Source organism: Crotalus tigris, unplaced genomic scaffold (genome assembly GCF_016545835.1).
Source record: "Crotalus tigris isolate CLP2741 ecotype Arizona unplaced genomic scaffold, ASM1654583v1 scf7180000018371.15429387391:27106975, whole genome shotgun sequence".
Classification (NCBI taxonomy): domain Eukaryota; kingdom Metazoa; phylum Chordata; class Lepidosauria; order Squamata; family Viperidae; genus Crotalus; species Crotalus tigris.
Window position 1 is genome coordinate 7,064,319 of NW_024096970.1, and position 25,400 is coordinate 7,089,718.

General features: G+C 41.9%; 1 protein-coding gene across 5 annotated transcripts in view; it reads left to right on the forward strand.

Moving 5' to 3' along the window:
* Positions 1-25,400, forward strand: part of SULF2 (sulfatase 2) — a 298,168-nt gene that overhangs the window by 216,447 nt on the left and 56,321 nt on the right. For all 5 annotated transcript variants that reach the window (XM_039351249.1, XM_039351250.1, XM_039351252.1 and 2 more), the window contains one exon: positions 23,386-23,537. In XM_039351249.1, the coding sequence (XP_039207183.1) occupies positions 23,386-23,537 (152 nt within the window). The remainder of the gene's footprint in view (positions 1-23,385; positions 23,538-25,400) is intronic.

The window sequence follows — 25,400 nt, forward strand, 5'->3', positions numbered from 1 at the left end:
GGCAGGAAGACATTATATGTAAACATGTCATGTTAGTTGAAGGATTAATCTGAGAAAGTTCTCCCACACAGTGGCTGAATCACCTCTGCAAAAAAGAATGGCCGGTCATACTCTTGAATCAAAAGCATATAAAAATAATTGAGGAACAAACAAAAGATTCTTACAGTAGTGGTTTCTTGGTATCAGAAACCAAGGAAAGATTCTTATATAAACAATTACAAAACAACTGTTCCCTCTTTTTGCTTTTTCATAAGTGCAACTTCTTCAAAGAAGCATTTAAAATGATGAATATTGTTATAGAAGACAAACATGAGGGAGTGGTGCTTGTTTTCTCAAATCCCTTTAGAAATGCTGTTTTTTATATTCATTTTGATTGGGGGGGAATGAACCTCAGCCCCCCCCCCTTTAAGTTTGCAGCTTCATTTGCAGGCTTATGGGTGCACTATGTATCATCACTTTTTTGTAAAGGACTGATGACTTCCTGTTTCACTTTGTTGACCTACATGCCTGTTAGAATATTTTTGTTTGATTTTATAGTTGTGAATATAAATGGCAAAGAAGAAACTGTATTTTACACAGTACAGTTTGAAAGAAGTAAACATATATACTAGAATTTGACATATATTGAACAGGAAATAATATTGACAGCAGATCGGATTTCAGTTCTACTGTTTTGAAAAGTTGTTAGTAGCTTCAAAAAAGTATCCCTTCATTTTATTCGAAAATATTTTCCTTTGCATTGCCAGATATTTCAGCAAAACGGAACTGACTACTGAGTTAAATAATGTCATGCCATACATTATATAATGCCTGGTGGTTGGGATTGGCATGTGTCAGGTCCAGGAGGCATTGTCTTCACTCTCATTCAGCTTTACTTTCTCTTAACAAATACAACAATGCAAAAGTGTGATATTTATTACATCTCATCTGTTATATGATTTCTGTTGACTAGAGTTTTAATATCCATGAAGCTAACGAACTAATGAGCAGGAAAAAAATATAGACAGTGCTGTAATAGATAAGAACAAAAGATCAAGCAATCAATTACTACAAGGTGTATTCAAAACCATATTCTGCATATTCAAAACCATATTCTACACATGGTGGTAAATGATTTGCTTGCTGTAACTTGAATCAGCAAAGAGTCAACATTATCACGACTTTTCTATGGATTCCAGACACTGATAATTCATAACTGAAAACTTGCATACATCAAGTATGTGTGTGTGGTGACAGATTACTATACAAAGTGACTGATATGTTATGCCTACATTAAAACAACTCTCCAAATACCACTATTTTGAAGTGGACTTGTTAATTGTGCCTGACAAAAATAGGTAAAATTTGTAAAATTGTATTGCAATCTTTTATAAATGATTGCATAGGGAAGAATTTTACTCAAAGCCAACAGATCAAAAGTATAGACAGCAGAACTGTATTATCTGAGGTTGCAGAATAAGTGACAGCCAAGCACAGGGATGTTGCTCTCTGAATCATAGTTCTGTTTGCTGACTTCTAACCACTAAAACTAGATTGCTTCCCACTGAGTCTTCTCAGGTTATATTGCATATATTATTGAAAAGAAAAGGCCAGTGTTCTATTCTAAATTAAGAAAAGGATGAGGTATTCTGTAGAACAGGGGTCCCCAACCTCCAGTCCATGGAGTGGTACTGGGCTGCGGCATGCCAGCAACCAGTCCATACAAACAAGCAAAGACCCATCCATGGGATGCAGGCAGCACACAAAACCATGCACCCGCCGATCCACGGAAAAATCTCCATGGAACTGGTCCCTGGTGCCCAAAGGTTGGGGACCTCTGCTGTAGAAGATAGGATAACATTGAATAATACCCTAGTGATTTTATAAAGGTGCAGTTTCTGAAACATCAGAGATGTGTTTAAAGGTGTATAAGAAATCTGATTGGCCCAAGATCACTCAGTGAACTTTATGACTAGGTGGAGATTTGCATTTACATCTCCAGGACTTTATTCCTGTTCTTTATTAACAACACCTTGCCAGCCCTATTATATTATTGAAACAATTATATTTTGTCTCATGCTCCCATGCTGTGCATAGAACTCCCAGGTGGAATATCATCTAGATAACTGTGGACTAAATTCATGCTTTTTTTTTAACCTTACTAATGAAGGCGAATGTGTGTTTCCCAGGATAATGCTGGAGGATCCAATCTAGGTCAGTCACGGAGACAGAGGTTTTGCCTTCCGATATTTCAAACTCGTGCTGGATCCCCCATCCTCAAGGAAGTTCTCTCTAGCAGAGCATGTGCTATTCTGTGTGTAGCATTTATATGGTGCCTGTTATATATGACTTTTTAGATGCTGATTGGGTGTGTTGATGGCTGGCTTTTAAGTAATTGACTATTGTTTGCTCGTGTTGCCCAGCCCCCACTTTTTAAGTACTTGATAAGATGGTGGTAAATCTGCACTTGATTGATTGACAAGGGGCCTGTTTCCCAGGTTTCAATCACTTCCCTGGCTGTTTCTCCAGCACAGGAGATGGAGAATCCACCAATGGGTTTAGATTGTGTTCCTGCCCAATCAGATCAAGTCAGCCAAAGTTGCCACGCCTCTCCTGGGCTAGAGGATCCCAGTCTCAACTTGATCTTGCCCAGGACAGACATGCAGGTTTGGCTCTTAGGCAGGTATAGTCTCCATTGGTGGATTTTCCATCTTTGGCCATTTACCAGTTTTCCTGAACAGTGCTGGGTTCAACACTGGGTTAGGATTGCTGTTTTCTTTCCAATCCCCCCCCCACCTCCCTTACCTTCAAAGAGAGGCTTAGCAAAGCCTTTTCTTGCATTTCTTGCCTTTTGTTTTCGTTTTCCACCCCTCCCCGAGATTCCATTACGCCTGGATCTCGGCTGAGATCATTCCTTTTTTCATTCCTATGGGGAGCCTTCCTCATCCCTCGGAGGCAAAAATAGTTATTTTTTTTCCTTTATATTTGTTTGAGTGCCTTTCTTTGCCGGAGCCTGCGGCTGCAGCTCCAAGGGGGGGAAGCTCGTAATCGCGCGCACGGACCAAAGGAGGTGGGGGAAGTTCAGCCCACTTAAGGGAGGTTTCCCTAAAGCTTGGGTTAGTGATTCTTGTTACTGGGACTGTGGCTGCAGTTCCGTAGTCCTTCCGGACAGAAATTTTCACTCGCGATGATCGGAGGGTTGCGGCTGCATCCCCGGCGTCCTATTGTGTGCGCAGGCCCGAGAACAATTTGGGGCTCAAAGCGAGTCAGGGAGGCTTCCCTGTGGTTTTCGGATGCTTTTCTGGTTGCCAGAGCTACAATTGCAGCTACAGAGATTGGGTGGCTCAAATACTTTTCTTAGCTGCTGGGGGCTTGTGACTGCATCTCCAGTCACCGGACAAGCACGCGCTGTCTCCCGATTGGGTTTTTTTTGTGAAATCAGCTGGCTGGTGGCTCCGTGAGGCGGCAAAACATTTGGGCAGCGCAGACGAGCTCTGTCTCCCCTCGTAGGCGGCAACAGCACCCCCTGGTGATTGTGATCGTTCCCTTTCTGCCCGGTGAATCACAAGGGCCTATAGAGACTCGCAGCACCTATAGGGTGGTGGCCTATTAGCCATTCCATACTCGCGGCCGCCATTTTGTGGACGCTAGACACTATTCCTCCTGAGGAAGAGGTTCCTCCCTCCACCCCATTCTTAAAAAATAGTCTCAGCAAATTTTCTCATTGGAGGGACAGCCGCCATTTTGGATCCGGCTGCCATTTTGAGAATCACTAGTTCTCTCTCTCCTTTATCGGACAGCCTTTATTTGGGGCCTGTACTAATCCTCTTGCCCTGAACAGGATTACTAGGCCAGCAGTCCATTAATTTTGTATCACCATCTTGGAGGTCTTGAAGTGGTGTCTCTTTCTCAATACTCAGCATAGCTGTACAGACATACTCTGTCCTTGTCTTCCCCTGTATAGTGGTGTTTTGGATTCCAGGTGTATCCTATCGTGCACCTGTGCTGTCCACAAGATTAGCAGTCCTTGGATACCAGGTGTACCCTATCGTGCACCTGTGATTATCCATAAACAAAAATAGCAGTCTCTGGATTCCAGGAGTACCCCATCATTCTCCTGTGGTTATCCACAGAAAAAAAGGAGCTGTCTCTGGATACCAGGGGTACCCTATCGTGCTCCTGTGATAATCCACGAGGATGGAGGATACTGGCTCTTCTAAGAAGGGAACTTCACCACTTTCATCAGCCTCTAAAAGGCATAAATCCTCCAATCTGGAGTCTGCAGGCAAAATCTCGGCGAAGGCCAAGACCAGGGCCGGATCAGCAGGCAAAACCTCTAAAAAGGATGAAAAACAGGCCATTAGAGAGGGAATTCTCTAAAGCACAAAGACAGGCCAGGACTGAGGCCACTCAGGCTGAAGTCCCCTCCTTCGATTTGCCACTGGGACCCTCTGCTTCTCCCATGGGAATCTGGTCAACAGGGGATACTGTCTCTATCCCTGGGCCGGGTGACACATCTCACCAGGACTCCAGCTTCCAGCTTGACACCACGTGGGCCCAGCATTCAGCCCTGGAAGCCATCTTCACCCCTACTGCGGCTGGCCTCAGACCAAGAGAGGTTCCCCTTCCCACAGAGGACCGCCTAACTCAGTTGATTGCACAGGCGGTAGAACGCGCTCTTCAGGCCAGATCACAGGTACCTAGGTCAACCACGGTTTCTCCCCTACCTATCCACCAGCCTACTACTGAGGTCCTTTGTGCACCTTCTTCACCTTCTCAGTCCTCTTACTCCGAGGGTTCATCTTCTCATGAGTATGATGCGGAATTGGGGATCCTGATGTCAGATGAGGAGGAAAATCCTCCCGAAATGCCATCCTTTGCTGGTCTCTTTAATCCGTCTCATTTTGTACCCCTACTCCAAAAGGCCACTTCCACGGGCCCATCTTGGACCCAAACCCTCCACATCGGCATTGATGGCCGCTCCAGACTCGGAGGCGGATCCGAACTTCACTGAACCTGTAACCACACAACAACATATCCCCTACCCGCCCATGTTTTTGAATGCGGTCAAGAAACAATGGGAATCCCCGGGTACCCTTCCTCTCCCGAGTAGCAGTGAAAAAAGATTTTATAATGTGGCCCAGGACCTTGCAGATGCTCTGGAGGTCCCCTTGGTGGATGAACCCTTGGGGCCCCTGGTATCTCCCACTGCCGCTTCTGGCAATGTGTCTGATGCCCTCAAGGCAAAGGACCTCGAAAGTGAGCTCACTTTCCGCAGGACACACCAAGCTACGTCTTGGGCTATTAGGGCAGCTACCTCAGCATCCTTTTTCAATAGGTCTGCCCTCCACTGGCTTCGACAGCTTCAGGCTAGGATTCCGGCGGAAGATATCCGCACTCACCAGGATCTGAGCAAGATGGTGGCGGCAACGGAATATGCTTCCGATGCAACACTACAGGCGGCCAGATTTTCGTCCAGGGCCATGGCTTCCAATGTCACCGGACACCGTATGCTTTGGCTGAAACACTGGCATGCTGACGCCAAGTCTAAATGGCGCCTATCAGCAGCCCCTTACGGGGGGGGAAACTATTTGGGGAAGCTCTAGATCCTTACCTTATGGAGAATAAGGATAAATGTAAGGTCCTCCATCACCTCATTAAACATCCGGAGAAGCGTCCTTTCGTATGGGAGCTAGGTCCAATTATTCCTATCCCACCCGCTCCTTTCCCGTCAAACAGGACAGACAAGATAGACAACTGGACAGAACAGGCTCTAGGCCCAGACAGCAGTTTCAGAGCAATCGACCCTTTCGTGGGAGCGGCCGTCCTTTCCGTTGCTCCAGATGACTCTCTGGCAGTCCCTCCCATAGGCGGCAGACTTTCCCTCTTTGCCCACCAGTGGGAAGCCACCACCACAGACGCATGGATGCTAAACACTGTTCGACACGGACTCTCCCTGGAATTCTTCACCTACCCTCCAAATCGTTTTCTCTCTTGTCCCCTACCAAGAAATCCCACAAAGAAAAGATTAATGCAACAGACGATTCAGCACCTTGTAAACATAAGGGCCATAGAACCAGTACCGTTGGATCAGAGAGGTCAGGGATTCTATTCCATCCTCTTCATTGTCCCCAAAACCTCGGGGGGAATGGAGAGCAATCCTAGATCTAAAAAGACTAAATCATCATCTTGTATACTGCAAGTTCAAGATAAAAACGCTCCAGTCCATTCTCAGAAGCATAAGAAGAGGAGACTTCCTGATGTCAGTAGACCTCACGGAAGCTTATCTTCACATCCCCATCTCTCTCAGCCACCACCGGTTTCTAAGATTTGCTTACAGGGGCCGGCACTATCAATACAGGGCATTACCGTTCAGCCTATCCTTGGCTGAAAGGGTTTATATCAAGGTCCTAGCGGTTCTAGCAGCTCATGTCCGGATGGCGCCAGTCAGAGTCCAGTGTTACCTGGAGAACATTCTGATTCAGTCTTTGTCAGGCCAAGCTGCGCTGGCGGATCTCGAACAGGTGATAAACCTTCTCCAAAGTCACAGCTTTTCGGTAAACTTCTCCAAAAGTCACTTGTCTCCCACGACAAGACTTTTACATCTAGGGGCCATCATAGACACAGTGAACTGCCGAGTCTATCTATCCCAAGAACGCCGGGACAGCATACGGCAGTTAGTCCTTCAACTATGTGGGAACCGTACGGTAACCTTAGCAAGTCTCTCCCAATTACTGGGAAAGATGATTTCGGCCATTGCCATTGTGCCTTGGGCCAGGCTCCACTCCAGGATCCTTCAGTGGTTCCTGCTCCCCTTCCAGAGACTGAACATCAGCTCCTCCACTCAAAGAGTGCGAGTTCCACTCTGAGTCTCACGCTCCCTCAGGTGGTGGCTCTCATCGGCCATGCTCCAGGGGTCCTCCTTCACGGAGCCGGATTGAATCACACTTATGATCGACGCCAGCCTGTTCGACTGGGGAGCGCACCTACACTCGCAGTGGGCCCAAAGCCGTTGGTCCCGTTCTGACCTTCGGCACAATATAAACTGGCTGGAACTCAGAGCCATACACCTGGCCCTTCGACACTTCTGCAGCTCAGTAGTGAAATGTCACGTACTGGTCCTTACAGACAACATTGCCGCCAAGGTCCATGTGAATTGGCAAGGGGGCACCCAATCTTGTGCTCTCCTATCCGAGGCTCTTCTGCTGGGCTCTTGGGCAGAATCCAACCTGGCCTCCATCAAGGCCGATGACATTTCAGGAGAAGCAAACACACAGGTGGCTCTCCTCAGCAGGGCGACGGTGAACTACTCGGAGTGGCGCCTGCATCCAAGGATTTTCAGGGAAATATCCCACCACTTCGGACTGCCAGTCCTAGACCTCTTCGCCTCCCTGACACACACTCAGGTACCGAGGTTCTTCTCCCGTTTTCCATCCCGGGGAGCAGAATGGACGGACACTCTTTGGAGCCAGTGGCCGGAGAGTCTGCTCTATGCCTTTCCTCCTCTCCCTCTTCTTCTGGCGGTCATCTGCAAGATCCTCAGGGAGAGAGCAGAGGTTCTTCTAGTGGCCCCATACTGGCCTCGGAGACCATGGTTCGCCGACCTCATGAACCTCTCCCTAGCAGAACCGTGGAGGATTCCCCCGGACAGGGTCTCGCTCAGTCAGGGGACACTCATTCATCTGGACCCCCAATGGCTTCAATTAGCCGTATGGCACTTGAGCGCTCGGTCTTATCCCAGGAGCACTGCTCACCAGGAATCATTTCCATAATCCAGGCCTCCCGTAGGCCCTCTACAAATCGTATTTATGAGGCCACATGGAGGAACTTCTGTTCGTGGTGCTCAAAGCACCACTTAACAGATTTGACAATTTCAGATCTGACAATTCCTCACATATTGGACTACCTTCTGGAGAGTCTGGAGAGGGGTTTGGCTCCAAACACATTACGCAGACAGATCGCTGCTCTTTCCACCATGCTCACATGTGACTCGGTGACTTCCCTAGGTCACCATCTCTTGATCCGCTCTTTCATCAAGCGTGCTACTAACACCAAAGCCCCTGTGGTCCATAGGTATCCCTCCTGGGAACTACCGTGGTTGTTGCGGGTTCTTACCAATCCGTCCTTTGAACCCTTTAAAACATGTGATTTGCGATACCTATCACACAAAGTAGCTTTCTTGGTGGCTATCACCTTTGCGTGGCGGATTTCCAAATTAGTGGCACTCTCCACCACAGCTGATTTATACATTTTTCACAGGGACCGAGTGGGCCTTCGTCTTGATCTGACCTTTGTTCCAAAGGTAAATTATTTATTTCATAGGACTCAGGAAATCATGTTACCAGATTTCTGTCCTAATTCATCGCATGCTCTGGAACGACAGTGGCACCTGCTAGATGTCCGCAGACCACTCTGTTATTACATCTCACAGACAGTTTCCTTCCGCTCCTCCGAGGCCCTTTTCGTTTCCTGTCACCCTCTTTCGATGGGTAGGAAAGTATCCTCCTCCACGATTGGCAGGTGGATTAGGGCTTGTATTACGGAATCGTATCAGGTGGATTCAGTGCCAATTCCAGGGTGCATCACAGCCCATTCCACCCGTAGCATGGCTACTACTGCGGCTTGGGACACCCAAGGGTCTATTGAAGATGTTTGTAGAGCGGCCACATGGTCCTCTCCGTCACCCATTACAAAATTGACAAGTTTGCCTCAGTGGAGGCCTCCTTTGGCAGGAGAGTTCTCCAGCAGGTACTACCTCAAAGTGCCACACTGGGCAGGCCTGATTCCCTCCCTCAGGGACAGTAGGCTATGGTATGTTCCATTGGTGGATTCTCCATCTCCTGTGCTGGAGAAGGGGTGTTGTCTTACCTGAACGCCTTTTCTCAGCATGGAGATGGAGAATCCACTCCCACCCTAGTAGGTTTTTTAGGCCTAGATCTATATTTATGAGCCAACACGTCTTGCTGTCAGTCATGGCTTCGCCTGCGTCGAGACTGGGATCCTCTAGCCCAGGAGAGGCATGGCAACTTTGGCTGACTTGATCTGATTGGGCAGGAACACAGTCTAAACCCATTGGTGGATTCTCCATCTCCGTGCTGAGAAAAGGCATTCAGGTAAGACAACGCCCATTTTGTGTCTGCTCGTCCAACAATCTTAGTAGCTGCAAAGTTGAATGTGTGTCCATGTTCGTTACAGTGTGAGGCTACCTTAGTTTCTTTAGCCTAATTTCAGCAAAGTTTTACATGATATTTTACAAACATTCCCTGAGATTATTCAAGATGTATGTGTGTTTATTTACATTCACCTTGTTTCATCCTCCCTTCCCCATATGGACTTAGAAAAAGGGAGATTATTGTAGAACTTCGAAGTAATAATCCTAGTGCTTTTTGCTCTGCCTAGTATCATGTATATGGATATATTAAAGAAATACTATAGAAGTAGTCACGCTGAGACTATTGAGCAGGTTTCTTTCTTTCTAGTCAAAATACATATATAGCTATAAAATGTAGCTGAAGAATCAATACAAACATTTAATGCTCCCTTGTGTTTTCCTGAAACCATTATTTGTCTGTTTTCCCTCTCTTTATTTTTAACAAAATATACCTCTGTTTGGTGCATTTTTAAATTGTCTATTTTCTAGAAGGCTTTTCCTTTTATTCTCCCTTGCTAATGTACTGTTCTGAGGGGACGCCAGCACCTGCATTTAAAAAATAATGTTCTCTCATATTGATTTGTCATTTCAGCCAAGAAATAATACCTAGTTTGAGATTTGCTTTTAAAAAAATCAACTTGAGGTCTTCAAAACAAGAACTAAGGTGGACAATTTATCAAAGGCCTTCTACAGTCCATGATAAATTTCAATCCTATAAATACCACATTAGTATAAAAAAACTTATCAGATTATTGAACTTGAGCCTTTAAAAAAGAATAATATATATTCCCTAAAAAAGAATGTGCTTCGAAATTCTCCATTTGCTATAAGTGACGCATTCCCAGTTCTGCTCTCATTTGGATGTTAGGAGCCAAACTGTACAGGACAAATAGATTTAGGCTCTTGTTAGTCTTTTGAGGTACATTTATAAAATGCACCCACTGGGAAAAAATAGTTTTTTTTCTCATCTTTTTCACCTTTTTCTATCCTTTGGAAACAAAGCACTAAGGAAAGCACTTGCTATCTCCTACCACGTTTAGGTGATAGAAACAGTTTAGGAAAGATATTCAACAGAAAAAATACCACAAAGAAAAATAGTATCTTAGACTACCATCACTGCAGAGAAATTTTATCTTTCAGAATAAAAGGTCACAATATATAGACTATATAATTGTGCCCTCACCACCTTGGATTTTACCAGATCTGTATGTGAATCAACCTGATTTACATTTTCTTTTAAAAAAAATCAAATTTCAGAAATAGGTTACAACAGACTTAGGAACATTCATGTGACCAATGCAACTAAGCAGCGATGAAAAATATATTCAGGGTGGTTTACAAAATATGAAGGTCACAATCAAAATAACAATTTACCACCAAGAAAAACAGTAAAGCCTAGTGATACAATTGTATTGTAATAATTGTAAAGTAAAATAGTTTTGAAAAATAAATTTTGAGATGAAATTATGATAAATTAAAAGCTTGTTTAAACCTAAAACATAAACAATTTAAGATGAGTTTTATTTCTTTAAACATTGTTGGAACTGTTAGTTTAGGTCTTTCATGTCAAAACAAGTTTTTGACCTGAGGAAGGGATCAATAATATTAAGAAAATAGGTGTGATCATGTGATCAAAAGCCCTCTTATTTTTATGTGCTATCTTTTATTTTAGCCACCCTGAAGACACCCTTGCTTTAACTCATCCTCTTGTAAACAGGCTGAAGTCATATCGGTGACCAGTCTCAAACCCAGTAAAATGGACTGCAACATTTGGCACTAGATTCAGGTTCAGATTTCAAAAATCAGAAATTCTTTACTTAATAAAGTTAATAAATCCTACAAATTCTAACAGAAAATACATAGAGCATCTTACCAAGTAGTGAAGACTAATTACAGTCTGAAAAAAAAAATCATAAAAACAGGAAAATGGATAACAGAGATTGAAAAAAGAAAATGCAAGCATTATGTCAGAATCCAATCATATTTCATCTTTAATTATCAAATATAGAAACTCCCAATTCTGCCTTCTTTGGATTCTGCCATAAGAGGGAGAGAAGGGGGAGAACAAAGGGGCTTTATGGCCCTCACTTCCTTCAGTACACTTCAAAGAGCTGAATGCTGAATGTGTGTTTATTGTAACATCAAAGCGTTAGCACTAGAGAACCTTATCATAACAAAGCAGGATACTTGCCTTTCATGTAGTTACCTGAAGTCTCCATTCAGACGGAAGAAAGAAGAAAGGGGGTGGAATTGTGATACTTGAAACTATCACTGGAAGGGGGGTTGATTGGGTGGGACTACTGGGGAACCCCTTAAAACCTTGAATGGGAGAGCTTGAACCCCAAGTCCTGTCTAGCATGCCTGCAACCATTTTCTCTTAATAAAGGATTCCTGTTGGAAGAATTATTCCAAGAGTTCTGTCTTCTTAAGATGCAAAGTGGGGTGGGTCCTTACATTAGACAGGACTTGCAAATTAATCCACCTGGAAGGAAGACCCTTGCCGGGGGATTTTGCAAAAATTTACCATGTCAGACAATGGAGCAAGAGAGAGGGAAAACTCCCTGGAAAGAGAGCCGCTGACCCAGTTGGAACCTTGCCAGATGTTGGGATCCGAGAGGCCAGATTCCTCAGGAGAAGAAGTGGTGGAGACACGGACCACAAGCCTCGCTGGTCGATGGACGTTGGAAAGAAAAGTGAGTGGAGAAAGGAATGAAGAAAGGTGACCCTGAGACGGGGGACCAAGCAACCAGAATGGAAGCAGGAGATGGAGAAATCCTGCACGCAAGTGAAGAGGGAGGAAGCTGGGCACCGTACTCAGACTGGATCCTAGAGAAAGCTATTGACCTGATGAAAAGAACTCTCAGCGCCCTAGGAGAGGAGAATACTGAACCCTACGGCCGCCCCAGTTCCTGGAGCCGCAAAGGGAGAGACACCGAGGGGGACATGGAACCTGCAACCCCAGGGACATCTACTGATCCAGGAGCCCCCACCCTCTACCGGACCACAGATGGCAATCTGGACGGAAGACACTACCACCCACAACAGAGGCACCGATCCATTCCAAGACGTCCACCGTTGGAAGTGAAATTCAAAGGGGAGCCAACACGCTTGGGGTTTTTCCTAACCCAAGTCCTCAGCTACATGGAGGAATATGGGCAGGATATTCCCAGCGACAAAGCCCGCATCCGGATCGTGCAATCTGCCCTGGATGGACCGGCTGCAGATTGGGTGGTGAACTTGCATGACTCCAATGCCCCAGAACTCAGTAACTTCAACCGTTTCATGTCCTATTTGAGAAGACGATTTGAAGACCCCCTGGCTGATCGCAAAGCCCGTGAAAGAATAACAACGATGAGGCAGGGCAAACGCCCAGTGGCTGAGTATACACAAGAATTTCGGGCCATTGCCAGCAAACTGAATTGGCCAGAAGACATCCTCCTTGTCCATTTCAAAGACGGACTAAACTATGATCTATATGATGCTTGCCTGCCCCGAGGGGACCCACATCGACTTGAGGAATGGTACGTCTTGGCAGAGGAAGCAGAGATCGACATATTGAAGAGGCACCGCCGAGGAAAACAATGGAGCCGCCCCCCGCCTGAGCTGACACACCAACCGGTGAAATCATTGGATACAGCCAAGACGCAAATGGGATGTTTCAAGTGCGGAAGAGAAGGGCATCGAGCTGTAGAATGCCGCTCAAAGGCCCCCCAGCACAACCCAGACAGATCCCCAATCAACAAACCCGGAAAGTATTCAGCTAAGCTAAAAGAAACGGCCATGAGAATGATGGAAATTGCAGAAACCCCCACCTCTGCTCACCAAGGGGAAAGGACTCCAGCCTACACCACAGGGCCGGTGGATCCTAGATGACAGCTCGGAGGGCGAACCCCTGGTAAGTGGATGCATCACACCCATCTTCAAAACAGTGACTATATTAATCCCCCCCATGCCCGAAGCTGTAAAGGTGAAAGCCTTAATAGACTCTGGCTGTACCCGCTGCCTCATTAGCCCAACACTAGTGGGGAATCTGGGCATCCCATCCAGGAGACTGGAACAACCAATCTCATTTGGCCAGCTATATGGATCCATAGCAGGGGGGGTGCCAGCTACCCTAGCCACTTTGCCAATACATCTCTCCCTGGGCAACCATGAAGAGGACTTAACGTTTGTGGTGACCCCAGGTATGGAATGCCCAATGATTCTAGGGATGGAATGGTTGAAAAAATGGAAACCCTGGGTAAATTGGAGGACGACAGAAATCAAATTCCCGAAGGGGGACCCTATGGACTTAAAACCCCAAGAGAGGCTACCAGAATCAAGAATAGAAAAAGCATCCATAGGAGAGGAAAAAAGATTAACAGAAATACCAGAGGAATATAGAGACCTTGCTGAAGTTTTCAGTGAGGAGAGGGCAAATGAGCTCCCCCCCCCACGACCCACAGACTGTACCATTGAATTCAAGCCTGGGGCAAAGACTCCCGAAGCCCAGATTTATACTCCATGCGCCGCAAAGGAGAAGGAGGAAATGGAAAGATTTATAAAAAAAAACCTGGAGAGCAGTTTCATTGAGCCACCAGCCTGAGTGTGCTGCCCCGGTCCTTTTTAGAGAGAAGAAGGACGGCTCTTTACGTTTATGCGTGGATTATAGGGCCCTGAATACAATCAGTGAAAGCAACCTATACCCGCGGCCCCTCATGAAAGACATGCTGTCACACCTATCGAAAGGGAAAATTTTTTCTAAACTAGACTTAAGGGAAGCTTACTATCGAGTGAGAATCAAGGAAGGGGACGAAGGGAAGACTGCATTTAACTGCCCCATGGGGTGCTATCAATTCAAAGTCTTGCCATTTGGATTACAAGGGGTCCCTGCAGTCTTTATGCAATTAATCAATGACGTTCTAAGGGAGCACCTGTTTAAGGGGGTCCTTGTTTACTTGGACGACATTCTTATCTTTACCGAAACAAAAGAAGAACACGTCAAACTTGTCAGAGCGTTTAAGAGCTGCGAGCCGCTCCCCTATATTGCAAACTCTCAAAATGCCGATTCCACATGAAAGTATAGACTACCTAGGCTATCGCATATCCCCCAGGGCATTGAATGGACCCAGAGGAAGGTCAAAGCAGTACTAAATTGGGACACCATCCCGCACAAGAAAGCAACTACAAAGTGCCTGGGCCTTGCAAACGTTTACCGTCCAATTTCATCCCCTTCATTTGCCCCATAGCTTGCCCCTCACTAACTTACTAAAAACGAAGGGAGCATCCTCAGTAAAAACCTGCCAGCCCTAACATGACATGGAGTCGCAAGCAGCGTTTGAGCGACTAAGGACTTTTTTCTGCCGAACCAATACTAAGGCACCCAGACATGGACAAGCCCTTCGTACATACAGGCAGATGCAAGTGATGTTGTCATTTGGGCTTGTGCTATTACAAAAATGATGGATGCAAGTATTGCAACCCTGTGCTTACATCTAAGAAACTCACGGAAACAGAACAGCGCTGGCCCGTATGGGAGAAGGAGGCTTATGGGATACGTTGGGCATTACTCACGTGGCGACAGTTCCTGGAAGGCAACAAAATCCCCTTCCAGGTATGGACTGATCACAAAATTTTAGAAGCCCTGAAAACTCCCAGGAAACTCAATCCCAAACAAGCCCGCTGGTCCCAGCATTTTCACCAATTCCAATTTAAGCTCAAACATTTACCAGGAAGAAAGAACTTCCTGGCAGATGCTCTATCTCGCATGCCCCAATATAACAGCGCCCGAACCACAGACTCTAGACCAATAATGGCAGAGTCACAACTGGCAGCACCAGTAACCACAAGAACCCAAGCCAAAATAAAACCACAACTGGACAGCCAAACTGGGATTGAATTCAGAAAAAGCTTGGAAACAGATGAATGGTTCCAGAAAAACAACAATGTGTGCACAATGAGAGACGGGTTGCCTTGGGTAGGGGAAAAGTTATATATACCAACAACTCAAAGAGTAACTTTCATGCACCTTTGCCATGACACAAAATCAGCAGGGCATTTTGGAATTGTAAACTGATCACAAAAATTTAGAAGCCCTGAAAACTTCCAGGAAACTCAATCCCAAACAAGCCCGCTGGTCCCAGCATTTTCACCAGTTCCAATTTAAGCTCAAACATTTACCAGGAAGAAAGAACTTCCTGGCAGATGCTCTATCTCGCATGCCTCAATATAACAGCGCCCGAACCACAGACTCTAGACCAATAATGGCAGAGTCACAACTGGCAGCACCAGTAACCACAAGAACCCAAGCCAAATTAAAACCACAACTGGACAGCCAAACTGGGATTGAATTCAGAAAAAGCTTGGAAACAGATGAATGGTTCCAGAAAAACAAAAATGTGTGCACAATGAGAGACGGGGTGCCTTGGGTAGGGGAAAAGTTATATATATCAACAACTCAAAGAGTAACTTTCATGCACCTTTGCCATGACACAAAATCAACAGGGCATTTTGGATTTGTAAAAACTTTACATTTAATTAAACGGCAATTTTGGTGGCCATCCATGAAAAAGGACATTGAAAGTTATATAGCCAGTTGTCCCAAATGTGCCACGGCAAAGAGGTTGCAAGGGAAAGTGCCAGGACTATTGCAAACAGTGGCAAGTCCCTCAGCCCCCTGGAGAGAAATCGCCATGGATTTTATAGTGGAATTGCCAGAAAGCAATGGGAATACTGTGGTCTGGACGGTCACGGACTTGTTTTCCAAACAGGTGCACTTTATCCCTTGCCAAAAGATTCCCACTGCAAAAGCCTTAGCAAAACTTTTCATCCAACACATTTACAGATTGCATGGGGCACCCCAACGCATCATCTCTGACAGGGGGTGCAATTTACGTCTGCATTTTGGAAGGAATTTTTATCCCTCTTAGGAACCACTCAGGGACTGACATCTAGCCACCACCCTCAAGGAAATGGGGGGGCTGAAAAAATGAACTCCGTACTTAAGCACTATTTAAGATGTTTTCTTAGTTTCCAGCAGACCGAGTGGGCGGACTTACTCCCTTTTGCAGAAGTTGCCTACAATAATGCAGTCCACTCCAGCACAGGTTACACTCCTTTTCAAATAGCCACCGGTCAAAGTTTCAACCCCCTGCCAGAATTAACCCCCAACGAACCAACGTCCCCTCGCTGAATAATGGATGGAAGAAATTACAAAACCCTGGCCAATAGTCAGAAAGCACTAGATGAAGCTAGGCAGGCATAATAAACACAACCGATAAAAAAGGGTGAGCCTACAAACCATTCATTAATGGAGAATGGTGTACCTTATCTACAAAATACCTAAAGTCCCTACAGCCCTGTAAAAAACTTGGACCAAATATATAGGACCTTTTCCAATTAAAAGAATCATAAATCCAGTAACAGTAGAATTAGATTACCCAAAAATCTCAGGCAAATACACCCATTTTTCATTGCAGCTTGCTGAAAAGAGAGCATCAGTCACCTCTACGGCCAAAAATCCCCCCCCCACCACCTCCAATCAGGGTGGAGGGTGACCAACACTTCGAAATAAAGGAAGTCCTTGACTCTAGGAGATATCATGGAGCAACTCAGTACCTAGTTGCCTGGAAACACCTCCCTCCCTCACAAAATGAGTGGGTCCATAAACTTCATGTCAGAGCCTAACAAGGGGAACCCCTTAAAACCTTGAATGGAAGAGCTTGAACCCCAAGTCCTGTCTAGCATGCCTGCAACCATTTTCTCTTAATAAAGGATTCCTGTTGGAAGAATTATTCCAAGAGTTCTGTCTTCTTAAGATGCAAAGTGGGGTGGGTCCTTACACATTAATTCTTAATTTGTTTAGCTTCTTATACAGCAATAACCAGCAGAGACATAGCTCTAACACTATATAGGCTTTGATGACACCAGATGTTGTGGGACTTCTTCTCATAGCTCATCCACCTCTTAACTGGAGCTTTCATAAACCAAACCCATTTAAGGTATTTAGGTTGGTTGATTCCAAAGTGTTGGAAAAATAAAAGCAAAATAAAAATGGGATTGTAGAGAGCTGAGAAGTCTTACCTCTTCAATGAATAGGAGTTAAACTACGAAATAAAGTTCAGTATGAGCAGCAGCAAGACAGCCTAGGATAGGATCTGTGCTGATGGTGATAAATCAGGGTCTCGGGGTCATGATAGATGTAAATGTCAGCACACTACATAGCTGCTATAAAATAAAACCATGTTAAGGAAAGCTTAAGGAATTCTTGCCAAACTGTTTACCAGGATTGGCCACAAGAGATACCTGTAGTTTCTTCTATTTAATAAACTAATGCCCTATGTTTGGGTATATTTCTACTTGCATGAGCAAGTACCCGTGAACATTTCCATGTACGTTGGAAAGCACAAGGCAGCCTGGAAGCAGAGCATATTCAATATTTTTTCTAGAAAATATTTTTCCCATAATTGAATTTGACCTTTTTTTTTTACCCCATCTTTCTTTGGCCAATTTCTCCCATTACACTAAAGTGGATCCTGTTCTATTTCCGTATTTAGAGATTTCCTGTCGATGGACAAGTGGGCAGACATATATATATATTCTGACCACCATATCTGGAAAGTGGATATTTTAGAACTGGAAAAGATACATAAAGGGGAAACAAAAATGACTTAGGGGAGCTACAGCAATTCTCCTCATGAGGGATGTCTGAATTTTTACCTTGGAGCTAAGGCAAGTAATTGGAGATATTGCAGAGGTACTGTATATAAGATTAGACATTGTATAAAAATATGAAGGGGGCAGCCTTTTCCTCTCTCTCAAAATGTTAGAACTTATTAAAGCTAATTGTGATGGGACTTTGGGACCAAAGTCAGGAAATACTTTTTACGCTAAACACAACCAAACGTTGGGGGTTCATTGCTGACTCTACAGCACTATGAGGGATGTCTGAATTTTTACCTTGGAAAGGCAAGTAATTGAGATATTGCAGAGGTACTGTATATAAGATTAGACATTGGAAGGGGGCAGCCTTTTCCTCTCTCTCAAAATGTTAAACTTATTAAAGCTAATTGTGATGGGACTTTGGGATCAGGAAATACTTTTTACGCTAAACACAACCAAACGTTGGGGTTCATTGCTTCTGACTATTCCAAAAGGAAAGGTGAAATGTGGTGGAATCTCCAGAGAAAGAGAGGAGTGAAAAGACTGGTGAGCTTGTAGTCCTGGCAGGGAAAGATGCAACAGAGGCCAGAATCCAGCCCTGAGAGTTCCTGAAGCCTTTATTTGGCTTTTCCCAAGAGAACGTAGTCAGTCTGGTGAGATTATTATAAATAGATAGGCAGCAATAAAGAAGTAACTGATCAGCTCACAATGTCATTCTGATTCCTTGTGCCTGACCTCCCAGTATCAGGGCATTCTAATGAATGTAATTTACTGCCTCTGGAATTGCAAGCAACATTCCTAAATACCAGCTAATAGGAGCAAGGAGTAAAAGTCCATTTCTCTCCCACCATGTTTATAATGGGGAATTTCTTGAAGGAATCTGGTTGGTCACCTTACAATTCATTCACACTGTTTTTTACAAAACCTTGAAGGTTATATTTCTCAAACAGAAATGTCAACCAGCATTTTTATCAGAACAGATTTTTCTTTCTTTCAAAACTTTCTCAAGAAAGAAGCTACTTTAAAATGTCACAGTTGAATCTTACAGTTTGTGTCGGAAAACAACTTATGGGAGAATAGCATGTTTGTGGTTAGAAAAGTCAGACTTTTAATGGATGGGAAGTTTCTCTTAATTAGATTATTAAGAAGAGTCTGTACATTCTCTTTGTCTATTTATTTACAAACTATGTTTTTCTGAATTCTTCATGCAAATTTATTGCTAAACCAAACAAAACAAAGGTATTCTTTTACAACTGTGATTGAGTCTGGAATTATGGTTGAAAGTAGTGCTGATCATTAAGCAGGTCATCACCTGACCAATGTGATTTTACAATATTTTTTGAAGCAGTCATTAAACAAACACCACAGTTGTAAAGTGAAGCCATTTTCCACAATGGGTGGTTGTTGTTTTTTTTTGTTTTTGTTTTTTGCTGAGAACCAGAAATAAACACTGGTTTCGATTAAAAATAAATAAATTGCAATCACATGACCATGGGATGCTGAAAAGGCCATAAGTGTAGATTGGATGCCAATCATCCAAAATGTGATCACTTGAGAGCAAATGGTGGCTAGACCACCAGAAGTTCAAATCCAGGTTATAAGTACCTTTTTTGATGTCTGTTATAACTTCAAATAGTTGCTAAACAATGGGTCATGTCAAAAATTATCTGTGTTATTTAAGTATACTTTTACATCACAGAACAGAGTCTAGTAATCAGTTACAGTAGTAAGACTACCAGCTCTGGGAATGCATCAGCAGTTTAGGAAAAATTGTATACCATTCTTTTTATGCTGAAGTCATAATATATGTGAGGAAATAGAGGGACATTATTTGGACTTGTTCTATATTCACCTCATTTTGTTCTAATACATGCTTTAATGTTAATAATGAGGTGGGCAGGAAATAGTTCAATATATCTATATCTTAATAGGAATGCTTGTTGCTGATAATAGTTAATAGATAATATTAAGTTTGGCTGTGAAATGTAACCTAAATCATATAATCTGTGTGTCATAATTGTAGAGATGTGTTCATGCTATGTAGAAACCATTTTACAAGAAGTGTCAGTGTCAACTAAAAGTCACAGATGTTGTAAGATAGCACCCGTGTAGAGAGGTGTGGTAAGACAACCGTTTGTATGAACTTCTCTCTTTTAGTGTGTTAAAGGTAGATAAGAAGTCATCTATTAGGTTAAGCGTGGGCGGCAAGCTGTATAAAAGTGACACCCTCAGAGTAACTCAGGGTTCAGAATTTGTCATGTGAATGCTCTGAACCATTGTGCATAAATAAAGCCTGTTTTCTCCAACCCTTCGTGGTCTTGTCTTCTGATGTAAGTATCGTGGTTTTTGCCACAACAATAAGATTTTGGGAAGAGTAATAATGTGTAAAGGTGTTAATATGATATTGAATTATGTAACAAAAGCTTGGATTTATTTTTTGATTTATGACTATAGTTCTGTGTGGATATAGGCATTTGCAGTTAGCAACAATGATGCCAACATGACAAAACTGATGGGATATCATGACACCCGATTGGCCTTTTGCAATTAATTGCGACATCACGATTTCACAAGAGAAGTGTTTACATCACAAAGTTGTAACACACTTTTTGTTATTTGCCTCATGATAGATACTCATGAAAATTTAAAAACTGAGTAACTTTCACATACCTATTGTTTTTTGTTTTTTTTTTGCTGTAAATTATATCAGTATATATGAATGGGATGAGTGGGATAGAATAAGATGGAATAGGATAGGATTCTGTTTTGTAAAAGTCCAAATGAAAATTTCTTTGGGGAAAAACTTCTAATTCTGGCACATAAAATGGTTGTCTCTGAGATCTCATGGTAATAAGCAAACATAAGTAAATTCACAATACATATTTCAACAAAGTATCCAGTGGACAACATAATGGAGACTGTTTTTCTAATGAAAAACATTGCATAATGCACATTGCTTGCATTTGGCAATCAAAAAGCTCAAGAGTGTAACAACAATATGTATAATGTTCATGCACAATGCATATTTTGCATTTGGCAAACTGCCTGAAAAAGAAAGCACAACAGACACAAAACCCTTAGGAACAACAATTGCATTTAAAAAGTAGAATTAAAAATGGATTCGAATTACACATTCTAAGATCTCATGCACACATACCTTGCGTGACTACCATCTATTGGTCTCAGCAGAGACCAACAGAAGAGAGCCAGAGAGAACAGTAATGACATACTGTATATAGCTAGACTTTAAACTCGTCAAGTCATAAAATATTCTTAAGATGGTAGTTCTGGGTAAGTAACACAAGAAAATAGTTGAGGAAAGAAGAAATATCCCTGTCCGTGGAAATGAGGTTAGTCATCAGAGTGGAGATTCTTATTCTTTTACTAATTAGTAAACCTTGTGAACTACATATTTTATATAAGTCAGGGAGTAAAAAGAAAATAAAAGAGAACAAAGTCTAGAGCAAAATAAATGTCTTCAAACAAACTTGCTGGATTCTGTTAATGTAATCTTACAACAAAGCAGAATTATCTCATTTGGTCATGTTTCCTGTCTGGGGTACTGGGATGGTTGACATCAGTCTTGGAAATCTGGTAGTACAAATCTCCCACTATCTGTCTCAAAAGTGCTTTTTCAAAAGGCAACTGGACTGTTTTTTTTCTTGAGGAAGCAGACAATGCTTCATCGGTTCTGGCAGTATGTTGGGGGCTATGGAGGGATTAGTTTGATGAAGGGTCATGATTCTTTGCAGTCATCTGGTCTTAACACTCTCCCTGAGAGCTCTTGAGGCCATTGGGGGTTTATCTTCTCAAGAGCTCTCAGGGAAAGGGCTAAGACCAGATTGCTGGAAAGAAATAGGTATGAATCTTCCAACCGCCACTGCCCCCCATCCTTCTATCAGAACTAATCCCTCCATATCCCCCACTACTGTATACTGCCGGAACTACTACTTCTTCCTCCTCAAGGAAAAAAACAGTCCAGTTGCCTTTTGAAAAAGCACCTTTGAGATAACTATGACCTGGATGACTGAAAATCTCCACAGACATCTCCCAATGACCCTTATACAGCCTGAGAAGTTAGGGAGGTTCCTTTCTGATGAGTGTCTTTGCTTATGCAGTTGTGGACTATGCCCTGTCTTATCTGATTGTTCTTTGGCAGCATCTCTTCCTCCCACCACCAGCTCCCAAGGTCATTCCATGTAATGACGAGGCACATTAGATGATTTGTACCTGCTTCTCTGGATAAGAATCAGTATCTTAATCTATTATCTCCTAGATTTCAGGGCAAGAACAGTGCTTCCTTGCTCACTTGCCCACACATTATTGTAGATTGTATTTAGCTCTCTAAATATGAAAAGTGGCTCAGATAGCAATCTATCCTGGGAGACCATCTCAGGTTCCACAGCCTTTTATTGAATTTAATTATGTGTGTCTCTGCTTTAATCACAGTTGTTTAAATTTTGTTGTCATTTTGGAAGGACTATGAAGATGACCTAATTAAAGGACATTAATGGTTAAATTGATGGAACTGGAATGTATTACTATATCTCTGACTCTGCATGAACCTAGAAGTCAACTATGTAAAATCTATATACCAATCTATGCAAGATGACCCAAAATCATGACTGCCCTTTCATTAGGCAAAATGAGTGCATGTAGAAGCCCACAGTGTATAACTCCATCTACTCACAGTCACACAGTCACTACCTTCTTGTAAATCCCCAAAACCAGTGAGATCCTTCTTATTATGATCAGGAACAGCACATTCTCAATGACTGTATCTAAAATCTGGAAGTCATTTGCAAAAGCCAGATTTCAGAAATCATTAAAAACATTCTGCTCTTTCTCTCTCTCTTTTTTTTATTTGAGAGGACATCTATATGATTGCTGCCTCTATCAAAAGATTGTTTAAATATTTTTATACTTTCTTTAGTATTTTCTATTATTTATTTTTATATTTTATAAATGAGAGCCAACTAAACCACTGTCAAAAATTGACAGGAATAAAACATTTAAAGTTATTAATAATATATTAGTGACTTTGTAAATAATAATTTGCATAGAAGTTTTTATTTTATTTTTCTATAAAGATTTTATTGTTTTTTCCTTAAACATATGTTAATTTTTCCAATCAACAAGTTGTCTGGAGTTTACTATGCTAATACACGTTCAATTACTAATGCTTCATTCTTGCATAGAAGTTTTTAATCGACATAGCAAAAAATACAAACTAAACTAAATAATAAAAGGAAAGTAAGCAAGAAGTTAAAAAATGCAAATGAAAAAAAAGAAAGTAAAAGAAATAGGTGAAAGAAATAAAGGCTATGATAAAGAAGTGGCTTCCAGCCTTTATCATACTGATTATAACCTAATATAACTTCTCCCTCAACAATAGATTAGTGACTGTCATAAATATTATTGTATACAGTATTATTGGGGCAAGATCAATGTGTATTTTATATTCTTTTTTACCCGTATAGAAAGTACATATTAACACATCTTTTTTCATATTTCATATTTCTGAGTTGTATGAAATAAAAAATCTTTCAGATGATATCTGAGACATGTTTATGTATTGCTTTCTCTTTACCTATCTTGTCATCCTCTGCTTCCAGCTTTCTTTGGGAAGTATCTAAATGAATATAATGGTTCCTATGTGCCTCCTGGCTGGAAAGAATGGGTTGGATTACTTAAGAATTCTCGTTTTTACAACTATACACTCTGCAGAAATGGAATGAAGGAAAAACACGGATCTGACTACACTAGGGTAGGTCCTATTGATTTATTTTAATTTCATCCCCTTGACCCTAACTGTGAGATTACCCCAGATACATTATGGATTTAGTCTAATTAAAGTATTTATTTTATAGCTGAGAGGCACTGCTGGTAATATATATAAACTGTAATCCATAAACCTGCTCTTTAGGCTGTACATTATCATTTTACTTCTGGAGGGATATATGATTTAAAATTTATTTAGTGACAGCAGGCAATTCCTGAGATGGTAAACATTCCAATATGCTTACCAGCTGAGAAATAGATTTGATTGTAGCTTGACTCATACTGTTTTGGCTGGTGTTCTCTACTTTAATTAACATACAGGGTTATATTCTGTACTGCTGTATGCCTGTAATTCTTTTATTGCAAAATCATTGCTTCCGTGGTTGGGAGATATTGCTGTTGGTCAATTCTAAATCTGTCACTAATCTCTAAATTCAACATTTAGTTACAGGGCTATGAAAATGAGATCAAAAGTACATTTGTGATATAATCTCTTAATTACAATGATCCATTAAAAGTAAAGCTATTTGGAATGTAACATTCATATAGCATTGCATTCTTTTATTATTCATTAAGAGTAGCAAAACAGGAATGGGTATATTCTTGTATGCATATTCAGATTTAATAGTGAACAAATCTTAAGTTTCAATCACGAATGTTAAATTAATAAAGGAGTGCTTTTAAAAACAACTGATTCTCTATCATGTAGAGACCTTTTTTCTTTTAATAGCAACTCCCTTGGGTGCATCACAAGCTATTTTTAAAACTATCTCTAGTTTCAAAAGAAAATAAGAATGTGTCTACCTATTTAAAAATCCATCTTCTAATGCAACTCTCTTGTTTCCAAATGTATTACTGAGCTCAATTTAAAGTGCCAATTTTAATATTTAAAAACCTAAGTAGTTTGAGATGAGGTTACCTTTTCTTCTATATTTGTTTTTGATCTTTAAAATCTTCAGAATCTCTGCTTCATTATTTAAAGCCAATCAAATAAACTGAGGTAGGTTATTACCAGATGGAAGAATATTCTTGGATATGGAATAGTCTCCTTTGAGTTGTTTATTTGGCAGTATTCTTGAGGTCTTTTCAGTTGCAAGGCCCTTTACACATTGCATATAGCCTCAGACTCATTTTTTAAAAAAAAGTATGGTTATAAATTTATGATTTTCATTTTAAGAGCTTCTGTTTGCATTTACCTTGTTGTAATACAATCACATTTAGATTGTATTATTTTGCAATCAAGTAGTTTTATATTATGGATCAGCAAATAAATGTTATTAATAAATCTTCTCTGTCTAGTGCCATCTAGATGTGTTATATGAGATAGAGATTATTAGAATTGTGACCTAACATATCTAGACATTACTGTTAAAGGGTGTTGGAAGCTGGTGTTGCTCAATGACAGCTGGTCCAAGATTCCAGGAAGGTGTCTTTTCCAAACAGCCATGAGATAGCACAATATGCAGTTTCTTAAATTTAAAAATGGATTTCAACATTGTACTGTGATCCTTCTCAGTTTTTTTCTTTTTACAGTACATCATTAAATTTTAAACTTCTTTTCACTAGACGAGACATACCCAATTCCTGCAACTATTCTTCATACCTTTTACTCTCTAGCCCACTAATCTTTGTTGCTCTTCTCTGTTCTATTTTCATAACCTCAACAACTTTTTTATATTGTGGTGCCGAAAACTGGATGCAATGTTCCAAGTGTGACTATATTCCAAGTGTGACTGTACTAAGTCTCACAGTTACTGGCAATGAGCCAAATTTGACCTAGCCATAATAACATCTAAGCAATAGTCAAGCTTTATGTTTTGCTGCAAATCTAAGTACACCATAATTTTAA